The 12,563-nt window shown below is 45.3% G+C and overlaps 1 protein-coding gene across 1 annotated transcript in view; it reads right to left on the reverse strand.

Moving 5' to 3' along the window:
- LOC144509533 (adhesion G protein-coupled receptor B2-like) overlaps positions 1 to 12,563 on the reverse strand; it is a 962,811-nt gene that overhangs the window by 474,459 nt on the left and 475,789 nt on the right. Inside the window, exon 10 of the mRNA XM_078238437.1 lies at positions 6,433 to 6,627. Coding sequence (XP_078094563.1) covers positions 6,433 to 6,627 — 195 coding nt within the window. The remainder of the gene's footprint in view (positions 1 to 6,432; positions 6,628 to 12,563) is intronic.

The following is a 12,563-nucleotide window of genomic DNA, read 5'->3' on the forward strand; positions in this document are numbered from 1 at the left end:
GAGGAGGATGACCTGACTGGGCCTGGAGGTCTGGAGTGCATCTGCTTCAATGCGAGGAGCGTAACGGGTAAAACAGACGAACTTAGGGCCTTAATGCTTATGCGGAATTTGGATGTGGTTGCGGTGACGGAAACTTGGTTAAAAGAAGGACAGGACTGGCAGCTGAATATTCCGGGGTATCAGTGTTTTAGGCGAGACAGAGGAGGGGCTAAAAAAGGTGGGGGAGTAGCGGTATTAGTTAAGGAGCATATTACCGCGGTGCAGAGGGTAGACAACTTAGAGGGGTCATGTACTGAGTCGCTGTGGGTGGAACTCAGAAACAGGAAGGGTGCAGTCACTATGCTGGGGGTGTACTACAGACCACCCAACAGCCCATGGGAAGTGGAGGAAAGGATATGTCAGGAGATTCTGGATAGGTGCAGAAAAAATAGGGTTGTTGTAGTGGGGGACTTTAATTTCCCTGGCACAGACTGGAAAGTGCTTAGAGCTGGGGGTCCGGACGGGGAGGAATTTGTAAAATGCGTACTAGAAGGTTCTTTGGAACAGTATGTAGATAGCCCCACTAGAGAGGGGGCTATACTGGACCTAGTTCTGGGAAATGAGCCCGGTCAGGTCGTCAAAGTTTCGGTAGGGGAACATGTGGCAAATAGTGACCACAACTCTGTTAACTTTAAGATAGTAATGGACAAGGATGAGTGCTGTCCTACGGGCAGGGTGCTAAATTGGGGGAAGGCTGACTATAGCCGGATTAGGCAGGAATTGGTGGATGTTGATTGGGAGAGGATGTTCGAGGGTAAGTCCGCGTCTGGCATGTGGGAGTCTTTTAAGGAACTATTGATAAGGCTGCAGGATAGGCATGTGCTTGTAAAAAGGAAAGATAGGAAAGGTAGGATTCGAGAGCCGTGGATAACCAGGGAAATTGAGGATCTGATTAAAATGAAAAGGGAGGCGTACGTTAAGTCCAGGCAACTGAAAACAGATGGAGCTCTGGAGGAATACAGAGAGAGTAGGAAAGAACTCAAACGGGGAGTTAGAAGGGCAAAAAGAGGTCACGAGATGTTCTTGGCAGGCAGGATTAAGGAGAATCCTAAGGCATTCTATTCATACGTTAGGAACAAAAGAGTTGTCAGGGAGAAAATCAGACCTCTCAGGGACAAAGGAGGGGAATTATGCTTAGAACCCAAGAGAATAGGGGAGATCCTGAATGAATACTTTGCATCGGTATTCACGAAGGAGAGGGGCGTGTTAACCGGGAGTGTCTCGGAGGGAGGTGTTGACCCGTTAGAGAAAATCTCCATTACAAGAGAGGAAGTGTTAGGTTTTTTAGGGAACATTAAAACTGACAAAGCCCCAGGGCCTGATGGCATCTATCCTCGACTGCTCAGGGAGACGAGAGATGAAATTGCTGGGCCTCTGACGGAAATCTTTGTCGCTTCTTTGGACACGGGTGAGGTCCCTGAGGATTGGAGGATAGCGAATGTGGTCCCGTTGTTTAAGAAGGGTAGCAGGGATAACCCAGGAAATTATAGGCTGGTGAGCTTGACGTCCGTGGTAGGGAAGTTGTTGAAGAGGATTCTTAGAGACAGGATGTATGTGCATTTAGAACGGAACAATCTCATTAGTGACAGACAGCATGGTTTTGTAAGAGGGAGGTTGTGCCTTACAAATTTGGTGGAGTTTTTTGAGGAAGTGACAAAAACGGTTGATGAAGGAAGGGCCGTGGATGTCGTCTATATGGATTTCAGTAAGGCATTTGACAAAGTCCCACATGGCAGGTTGGTTAAGAAGGCTAAGGCTCATGGGATACAAGGAGAAGTGGCTAGATGGGTGGAGAACTGGCTTGGCCATAGGAGACAGAGGGTAGTGGTCGAAGGGTCTTTTTCCGGCTGGAGGTCTGTGACCAGTGGTGTTCCGCAGGGCTCTGTACTGGGACCTCTGCTATTTGTGATATACATAAATGATTTGGAAGAAGGTGTAACTGGTGTAATCAGCAAGTTTGCGGATGACACGAAGATGGCTGGACTTGCGGATAGCGAAGAGCATTGTCGGGCAATACAGCAGGATATAAATAGGCTGGAAAATTGGGCGGAGAGGTGGCAGATGGAGTTTAATCCGGATAAATGCAAAGTGATGCATTTTGGAAGAAATAATGTAGGGAGGAGTTATACAATAAATGGCAGAGTCATCAGGAGTATAGAAACACAGAGGGACCTAGGTGTGCAAGTCCACAAATCCTTGAAGGTGGCAACACAGGTGGAGAAGGCGGTGAAGAAGGCATATGGTATGCTTGCCTTTATAGGACGGGGTATAGAGTATAAAAGCTGGAGTCTGATGATGCAGCTGTATAGAACGCTGGTTAGGCCACATTTGGAGTACTGCGTCCAGTTCTGGTCGCCGCACTACCAGAAGGACGTGGAGGCGTTAGAGAGAGTGCAGAGATGGTTTACCAGGATGTTGCCTGGTATGGAGGGTCTTAGCTATGAGGAGAGATTGGGTAGACTGGGGTTGTTCTCCTTGGAAAGACGGAGAATGAGGGGAGATCTAATAGAGGTGTACAAGATTATGAAGGGTATAGATAGCGTGAACAGTGGGAAGCTTTTTCCCAGGTCGGAGGTGACGATCACGAGGGGTCACGGGCTCAAGCTGAGAGGGGCGAAGTATAACTCAGATATCAGAGGGACGTTTTTTACACAGAGGGTGGTGGGGGCCTGGAATGCGCTGCCAAGTCGGGTGGTGGAGGCAGGCACGCTGACATCGTTTAAGACTTACCTGGATAGTCACATGAGCAGCCTGGGAATGGAGGGATACAAACGATTGGTCTAGTTGGACCAAGGAGCGGCACAGGCTTGGAGGGCCGAAGGGCCTGTTTCCTGTGCTGTACTGTTCTTTGTACATATGTCCAAGGTGATGGTCGTGTATGAGAGTATGTCCAAGGTGCTCTGGGTATTCTTTGTTTGTTCTTGTCTTCAGTGTTGGCTGCTGAGGCTCATGTTACCTGGAGAGCCTTCTTTGTGGCACCTGTGACAGCTGCCACTGTGTCTCAATTACTTGCAGGTGTAAGGATCCTGTACTTATATCCAGAGGTAGTCTTCTACTTGGAGGATAGACTAGTGAAGCCTGGCTAAAAGGACTGTTTCCCACTGGTGGCAGATTCGATTTGATTTGATTTATTATTGTCATATGTGTCGGTATACAGTGAAAAGTGTTGTTACTTGCTATACAGACAAAGCGTACCATTCATAGAGTACGTAGGAGAGAAGGAAAGGAGAGGGTGCAGGATGTAGTGTTACAGTCATAGCTAGGGTGCAGAGAAAGATCAACTTAATACAAGGAAAAGTCCTTTCAAAACTCGAATGGCAGCAGGGAAAAAGCTGTTTTTGAATTGGTTGATATGTGACATCAGATTTCTGTATCTTTTTCCCGACGGAAAAAGCGGGAAGAGAGTATGTCCAAGGTGCATGTGGTCCTTATTATGCTGGCTGCTTTTCTGCGGGAAGTATAGACAGAGTTAATGGGTGGGAGGCTGGTTTGCGTGAAGGACTTGGCTACATTCACAACCCTTTGTAGTTTCTTGCAGTCATGGTCAGAGCAGGATACGTCCAGAAAGGATGCTTTCTATGGTGCATGTGTGAAAACTGGTGAGGGTCATAGTGGACATGCGGAATTTATATAGCCTCCGAGAAAGTAGAGGCGTTGGTGGGCTTTCTTAACTATTGTGTTGGCGTAGAGGGACCAGGACGGGTTGCTGGTGATCTGGACACCTATAAACTTGAACCTCGTGACCATTTCCACTTCATCCATGTTGATGTAAACAAGGACAAGTTCTCACCAGACTTCCTGAAGTCAATGACTATCTCCTTTGTCTTATTGACATTGAGAGAGTGATTATTTTTGTCGCACCAATTCACCAGATTCTCTGGGGGCGATCCTCCCATTGCGCCATGCTAATTATTTAGTATGGTCTGCTGGGAGAATCGCGTGTGGGCTGATTCGCGCACGCGCATCTCCGAGCACCAGGTATCCTGCGGGGTCGGGCCAAGCTGGAAACAGGTGGGAACAGCAGGTAAGTGGTTTAAATCTTATTTTAAATGTTATTTAAATGTGATTAGCAGGCCCGAGACTGAAGTTTCTGGGCCCGCTAACATCTCCCAACCCGCTAGTACAATTTCATTCCGGCGGGGTTCAGACTATCTCTCCATTTTCGGGGAAGAAGTGGGAGACCCCGCTGGAGTGAAGGGGGGCAATCGGTGCTCCCCAGGAGGGTCGGGCAGCGGAGGGTGGTGCCCCCTGGGCATGGGCACCCTGGCAGTTGCCAGGCTGTGCCCCCTTACACTGCCCAAGAGGCAAAGTGTCCATGCCAAGGGGGCATCTTGTCACTGCACAGGCATGGGGCAGTGCCAAGGGCAGGGCCTAGGGGGCAAGGGCTGATGCGGGCAGGGTCTAGGATGCTATCCGTGGGGTGGGGGGGTCCCGCTGCCACTCTACATGGAGATCGGTCGGGGCTGGAGGGAGGCCAAGCTGGGGAGGGGGTGTCTGCTGTGGGGCGGGGCCTGCCTCCCGTGGAGGGATGGGGTCTCCCGGGGTGGGGTGCTGGAAATCGGGGTGCTGCAGGATGGAGGGGGTTCGGGGCTGGCTTGAGAATGAATGGGGGGGCTGCGGTCGGGCCGTGGAGTGGGGAGGGGGGTTGGGGGTGCAGCATTGTGGGCGTCCCGGGCTGGCCAGCAATCGAGCTGGTCAGTAAACTGCAGGCTGACAGTTTGGGGCCTCTGCGCCGTAACTGTCAGACTCTGGTGTGAATACCCCGAGCTTTTAATTATATTCCCCATTGTGATCTCTTCATTGCACAGAGTGTGGGAGATTCGAGTCTGAACTCCCACTGAAAGAACAATCATGACTTACATCGGTTTTTCCGCGAACTTAGCACTTAGAACTTTATTGGGAGAATCGCTCCCTCTATCTCTTTCCTGTACTCGGTCATTGCTTGAGATCTCACCCACTACGGTGGTGTCATCAGCAAACTTGAAAATGAAGTTGGAGGAAAACTTGTGCCCAGATTGTGTATTCAGGAGCCACATCACTGCTTCCACCCCCTCCCTAGTGCAGATTCTGAGCCTTTCCTCAGGACTTTTCCATCAAGGCTATGCAGACTATCCTTACTTTCAGGGGTTAAAAAAAATTCTGAACTTACATTGTTCACGATCTCCCTGAGCACACATGGTTCGTACAACCTTCCAAATTCCACCTGATCACTGAAATTCTCAATTGTTCTGAAGCTGCCATCTACTCAGTGGAAGTCCTGAAGTCTGTCGGCATGTGTATCAAGTTATGACCCACCTCATTTTCCATACCAATCAAAATAGCAAACAGCTGAAGTGACATTGGGAAGTGTGTAGCGTCAGGAGAGGATCGGACATGCTCTGCATCAAGAGAAGATAATTCAGCCATATGTCTTTTATGTAATATGCATGCAGTACTCCAGGTATGGTCTATCCAAGGTCTGAAAAGTTGAGCATAACTTCACTTTCCAATTCTATCCCAAGAAAAATAAACTCTAGTGTTTGGTTTACTTTTTTAATGGCCCCTGTTAACCTATTAGCTTTCTTTGCGTTTTTATACTCTCAGGTCCCTTTGTTCCTCAACCACATTTATATTCAGCTGTGACGAAGGGTCGGCTAGACTCAAAATGTTGGCTCTATTCTCTCTCCACAGATTTTGTCAGATCTGCTGAGACTTTCCAGCATTTTTTGTTTTTGTTTCAGAGTCCACCATCCACAGTAATTTGTTTTATATTACATTCATATTCTAATTTTCTAAGTAATATGTAATCCCTTATTTTTCTTGCCAAAATGTTGTCTCTCTATATTGATTTTTTTTGCCAAATTATATTCCTATTCTGCAAGTTTGTTAATATCTTCTTGCGGTTTTTTGCAGTTCTCCCGTCTGTATTTAAATATTCCCCAATTTGGTGTCAACTGCAAATTTAGAAATTGTGTTTTTGATTCCAAATTCTATATTGTTAATATGTATTGTGAACAACAGTGGTCCCAGCACTGATCCTTGTGGAACACTTTATGCCAACCTGAATAACTACCCTTTACCCTACTGTTTGCTTTTTGTCTTGAAGCGAGCTCGCAATCCATCCTGCTCCTTGTCCTGTAACTCTACATCTGATGAAAGCTGTGTTAGCACCAATGTGTTACTAACAACTACTACAAATGGAGTGCAGCAGTTAACATCCACTTACAATCACCTTCTTGGGTAAATCGTAATGACAAATAACAAGCAGACTATATCAATATCAACTGTATTCGCAGCACATTATGTGTGATCGCAGTATGACCTTGCAAGCTCTATTGGTCACCCTGATATGTATACCTTGGATACAATTGAAATGTAAAAAAATAAGCATCGGTTATTAAGCACAATCCTCACTTGTACGTCACCAGAAGCAGGAATATAGCTGGCTCTCTTGAATGTGTCTGTCACGTTCCGTAGTATGTCTGCAGAGAACAAGAGATCTCCACTGTAGAATTTTTTTCTCTCCATTAAGCCCAGCATAGTCCTTATGACTTGGATCATGCCCTCTCCTGCCAACATCCGCTGTCCTTTAGCCAGGTGCTCTCGGATCTAAATGAAACACACATACAACATATTGTTTCTCAGAACAGTCAGATTACCTGAACATTTGCTGACACTTAATTAACCATTAGCGAGATACAAACAGTAATTAGTAATCTATTCACTTATTTGTAAATGATTTTCTCCAACACTGAGAACACATTCATGTTAATTTATTTGCACACTGATAATCTGCATGTTTACCCACATCTCCACATTTCATTAAATTAACCCATAGCCTTTCTCTGGGACTCACAGAGAAATGGGACTCACAGAGACATGCTATGTTAACTTAATGAAATGTGGAGATGTGGGTAAACATACAAATTATCAGTGTGCAAATAAATTAACATGAATGTGTTCTCAGTGTTGGAGAAAATCATTTACAAATAAGTGAGTCCTGGGACTTACATTTAAGCCTGCAAGTACAACACTTAGGATTATTATATCCTGCCTTTAGCTGCAGTGCTCAAAGTATGAATGAATGAACACCGCTCGACAATCACCAGGCAAGGCTGTTCTCTTCCTGTTGGGGAGCACTTCAGCGGTCATGGGCATTCGGCCTCTGATATTCGGGTAAGCGTTCTCCAAGGCGGCCTTCGCGACACACGACGGCGCAGAGTCGCTGAGCAGAAACTGATAGCCAAGTTCCGCACACACGAGGACGGCCTCAACCGGGATATTGGGTTCATGTCACACTATCTGTAACCCCCACAGAGTTTCACTGGCTGTCTTGTCTGGAGACAATACACATCTTTTTAGCCTGTCTTGATGCTCTCTCCACTCACATTGTTTTGTTTCTTAAAGACTTGATTAGTTGTAAGTATTCGCATTCCAACCATTATTCATGTAAATTGAGTCTGTGTCTTTATATGCTCTGTTTGTGAACAGAATTCCCACTCACCTGAAGAAGGGGCTTGCAGCTCCGAAAGCTTGTGTGGCTTTTGCTACCAAATAAACCTGTTGGACTTTAACCTGGTGTTGTTAAACTTCTTACTGTGCTCAAAGTATGCCAAGCTTCCAATTTCATATAATTAATATTTCAAATGCGCTAAATAAAGTGCAAAATAAAACTTGTTTATTGAAATAACTTCTGAGAGGCCGGTGTCGACTTAATGAAATACACAAATTCTTGGCTAATGAAAGACGGTGAATTGTCAGACACACTTCCGGGATCCTGTGTGTAGCAAAAGAGGCGCAAAGTTTTTCCACTGTCTTCCTCATATTTGATGATTCACCCTGTGTACATCCATCCATTTTGAGTGGGCATCTACCATTACAGAAACATTGACCCCCATGAACGGACTGGCATAGTTGACGTGTAACCGTGTCCACGCCTTTCCTGGCCATTCACACAGGTGCAGAGGAGCTGCTGGTGCTAGCTTCTGCCCTTGTTGACATTGCTGACTCTGACCCATGAGCACAGCTATGTCCATACAATCCTGGCCACCAGACATAGTTTCTTGCGAGAATTTTCATTTTTGTCACTCTTGGGTGACCATGGTGAAGTTCGGCCAGGATGGCCAGTGACCCTGGTCTGGGATGACAACTCTGGAGCCCCATAGGAGTATGCTGTCCTCCATGGTCAGCTGCTCTCTCTAACTCCAGTCTGGGTGAAACTCTGGTTGTAATGGTCTTTATTTTTCCCGTCAGTACTAGCTGTTTTAATTTCGCAAGGACTGGGTCTTTTTGTGTCCATAACCAAATATTCTTTGCTGCCACTGGGAGTGTCTCCAAAAAGTTAATCATCAACACTGTCTCTTCTAACGAGGGCATCGCCGGTCTGCTAATGGTAACCGACTCAAAGCATTTGAATTGGCTACTCGGCCTCCTGGGTGATATTCCAATCGATAATTGTAAGCAGCCAATAATGAAGCCCATCGCTGGATTCGGGCCAATGCTATTGATGGGATCACCTTGTCTTCCTTTCGCAGTCCAAGTAGTGGCTTGTGGTGCGTGATAGTGACAAATTTCACCCATATAGGTACGAGTGGAATTTCTGACCCCAGAATATCACTGCCAGACCTTCTTTGTCAATGTGGGCGTATTTGCGTTCCGCGATAGCCATGGTCCTGGAAGCTTATGCAATTGGGCGTTCATCACTGCTTGGACACCTGTGTGCCAATACCGCCCCAATTACATACAGAAACTCATTGCAGATCAGCAGTAGTTTTTTTCTTGGGATCGTAATATGCCAGATTGTTCGATGAGGAATGCTGTTGTTTTACTATGCTGAAAGTCAAGGATTGCCTGGAAGTCCACTCCCAAGGTTGGTCCTTTTTAAGTATTTGGTGTAATGGGGCTAGGATGGAAGCAAGATTGGGTATAAATTTTCTGTACGAAGTTACCAACCCCAGAAATGATCTTAGCTCCTGGGTGGATGTGGGAGCATTTGATCACCTGCACCTTGTCTTCCAAAGGTGTAGTCCACCCTTGTCTATTCTATAGCCCAGATAGATCACTTGGGGGACCTGGAATACACATTTTTCCCTTCTTAGACGTACACCTGTCTTGGAAAAATCAACTCGGGACTTTCTCCAGGTTCTCTATGTGTTCCTTTTTCAGTTTTCCTGTTATGAGATCATCCACAGAAATAAACACCTGAGGTGTTGTAAGATATTTTCCATCATCCGTTGGAAAATTGCGCAGGCTGACAATACCCCAGATCTTGTGTATTGGAAAAGGCCTTTATGCATATTAATTGTTGAATATCTCTTGGAATTCTCACCTAGCTGTAATTGTAAGTATGCATGGCTCATAGCACAATGTCACTCACACCCAGGAAAGGACCTTTCAATGGCCTGAATATGGGAACAGATTCAAAAGCTCTGGTGAGCTGCAGTCCCACCAGCACATTCACACTGAGGAGAGATCGTTCAGCTGCTCTTGCTGCACAAAGAGGTTTAGATGGTCATCCATATTGCAGCTACACCAGCGATGTCACATCGGGGAGAGGTATTTCAGCTGCTCGGACTGTGGGAAGGGATTCACTCAGACATCCACATTGCTGACACACCATCAAGTTCACACTGGGGAGAGGCCGTTCACCTGCTCTGACTGTGGGAAGGGATTTGGTAATTCATCCAACCTAATGAAATACCAAGAAATTCACAAGTGATTACAGGGGTTGGATCTGCTGTTATTGTTTCTGCTCTCAATAACATCCAGAACTGCATTTTGTTCATTCTCACAGTTGGTCAATGATTTGTTTTATTTGTTTTTTATTCTTGTTGTCAAAGCACAGTGGTTAGCACTGCTGCCTCCCAGCGCCAGGGACCTGGGTTCGATTCCTGGCTTGGGTCACTGTCTGTGCAGAGTTTGCACGTTCTCCCCGTGTCTGCATGGGTTTCCTCTGGGTCCTCTGGTTTCCTCCCACAGTCCAAAGATGTGCTGGTTAGGTGAATTGGCCATGCTAAATTCTCCCTCAGTGTACCCGAACAGGCACCGGAGTGTGGTGACAAGGGGATTTTCACAGTACCTTCATTGCAGTCTGAATGTAAGCTTAAATTGTGACTACTAAATAAACTTTTAACTTTTCTCCCACACTCGCTCTCCTTCGTTCTCTCCCACATATTCTCTCACTCTTGGTCCCCCCACTCACTCACTCTTTCCCTCTCCCAGCCTCACTCACTCCCACCAATGCTTTCTCTCCCACACTTACTCATTCACTCTCTCTTTCCCACACACACTCTCTCCCACACTCACTCACTCTCTCTTGCATGCACTCTCAAACTCATTGACTTTTTCACTCTCCCACACTTACACATTCACTCTCTTTCCCAGAATTATATAATGCATAAAATCATAGATTTCCTACACTGCAGAAGGAGGCCATTCAGCCCATTGAGCCTGCACCAACAACAATCCCACCCAGGCCCTGTCCCCATAAACCCACATTTTTACCCTGCTAATCCTTCTGACACTAATGGTCAATTTAGCATGACCAATCAACCTAACCCGCACAGCTTTGGAATGTGGCAGGAAACCGGAGCGTGCAAACTCCATATAAACAGATACCCAAGGTCGGGATCAAATCTGGGTCCTTGGCATTGTGAGGCAGCATTGCTAACCACTGTGGAGTCATGCTGTCCAATTCTATCTGGATGGAACAATGAGTTTTTCTCTGGGATTCATTCATTTTATCAGGATGCTCCCAGTAAAGCCAGTGGTTTCTCATTTTGATTTTTGGCTGGCTATTGAGATTACTTCTTGTAAATAGCTTAACTGAAACTGATTTATCAGGGCACCACATTCTGCTCTGCAGATGCTAATCTCTGCCAATAGAAATTTTGCTCAGAAAATCACATTTGGTTCTTTTGATACAGCACTCAGCATATCAATGACCTGTAGATATAGCATCTGATCTGCATACACTGATCAGAACATGCCTTTCTTCCTTTTGTGTATAATAATTGTAATACCTTCAACGAGGTCCATGAGTTGAACCTGCTGGAATGTGAACTCCCTAATTGAGGCCTGCTAATGAAAGAGCAAAGCAGGCCTTTAAAACTTAAGATTGAGAAAAGTTTTAAAAACCAACAAAAGATGACCAAAAAAAAAGAGGGAGAAGGTAAACTACGAGAGTAAAATTGACAGTGAGAGTTTAAAAGTTAAAGTTTATTTATTTGTCACAACTAAGGCTTACATTAACACTGCAATGAAGTTACTGTGAAATTCCCCTAGTCGCCACAGTCCGACATCTGTTCGGGTCAATGCACTTAACCAGCACATCTTTCAGAATGTGGGAGGAAACCGGAGCACCCGGAGGAAACCCACACAGACACAGGGAGAACATGCAAACTCCACACAGAAGTGACCCAAGCCGGGAATCAAACCTGGGTTCCTGGAGCTGTGAAGCAGCAGTACTAACCACTGTGCTACTGTGCCACCCTTCTTTAAGTATACAAAGGATGAAAGAGGCCAAAGTGAACATAGGCCCATTAGAGAATGAGACTGGAGAAATAATAATGGGGAGCCATGAAATGGCAGAGGAGTTAAATAAATACTTTGCATCAGTCTTTACAGTAGAATACAAGAATAATATTCCAAAGATATGAAATAACCAAGGGACATAGCGGATTGGGGGGGGGAAATAAATATAATAACCATCAGCAGAGAAAAAGTATTAGGGAAACTAATGGTGTTAATGACCAATAAGTCACCTGGACCTGATGGGTTGCATCCAGGGATATTGCAGGAAGTAGCTACTGAGATAATGGATGCATTGTTAGTAATTTTCCAAAAATGCTTAAATTCTGAAAAGTCTCAACAGATTGGAAAACTGCCAATGTGACACCCATATTCAAAAGGAGGGAGACAAAAAAAACTTAACTATAGGCCTGTTGGCTTAACATCTGTCATTTGGAAAATGTTAGAGTCCATTATAAAGGATTTAATAGCAGGGCATTTAGAAATACATAATACAATCAAACAGAGTCAGCATGGCTTCATGAAGTGGAAATCATGTCGGACAAATTTATTAGAATTCTTTGAGATTGTAATGAGCAATACAGATAAAGGGAAACCAGTGGGTGTAATATACTTGGATTTGCAAAAAGTGTACAATAATGTACCACACTAAAGGTTCCTTAAGAAGGTAACAGTCACTTCTCTCAGAGAGTAGTAAATCTGTGGAATTCTTTACCACTTAGGGCCATAGAGGCTAGGTCATTAAGTAGGTTCAAGGCTGAGTTAGACACATTTTTAATCAGTAAGAGAATCAAATGTTATGGAGAGAAGGTTGGAAAGTCAAGTTGAAGATTATCAGATCAGTTGTGATCTCATTGAATGGTGGAGCAGACTCGATGAGCCGAATGGCCGACTTCTGCTCCTAAATCTTATGGTCTTCTGGCCCCATGAGTGAGAAGAAAATGAAAATGTCGCCTCTCCCCCTAAGTGAAAAGGTTGAACGAGTCTGTTTTATGTGCATCTGATCTGGTAGGAAC

Source organism: Mustelus asterias, chromosome 21 (assembly GCF_964213995.1).
Source record: "Mustelus asterias chromosome 21, sMusAst1.hap1.1, whole genome shotgun sequence".
Classification (NCBI taxonomy): domain Eukaryota; kingdom Metazoa; phylum Chordata; class Chondrichthyes; order Carcharhiniformes; family Triakidae; genus Mustelus; species Mustelus asterias.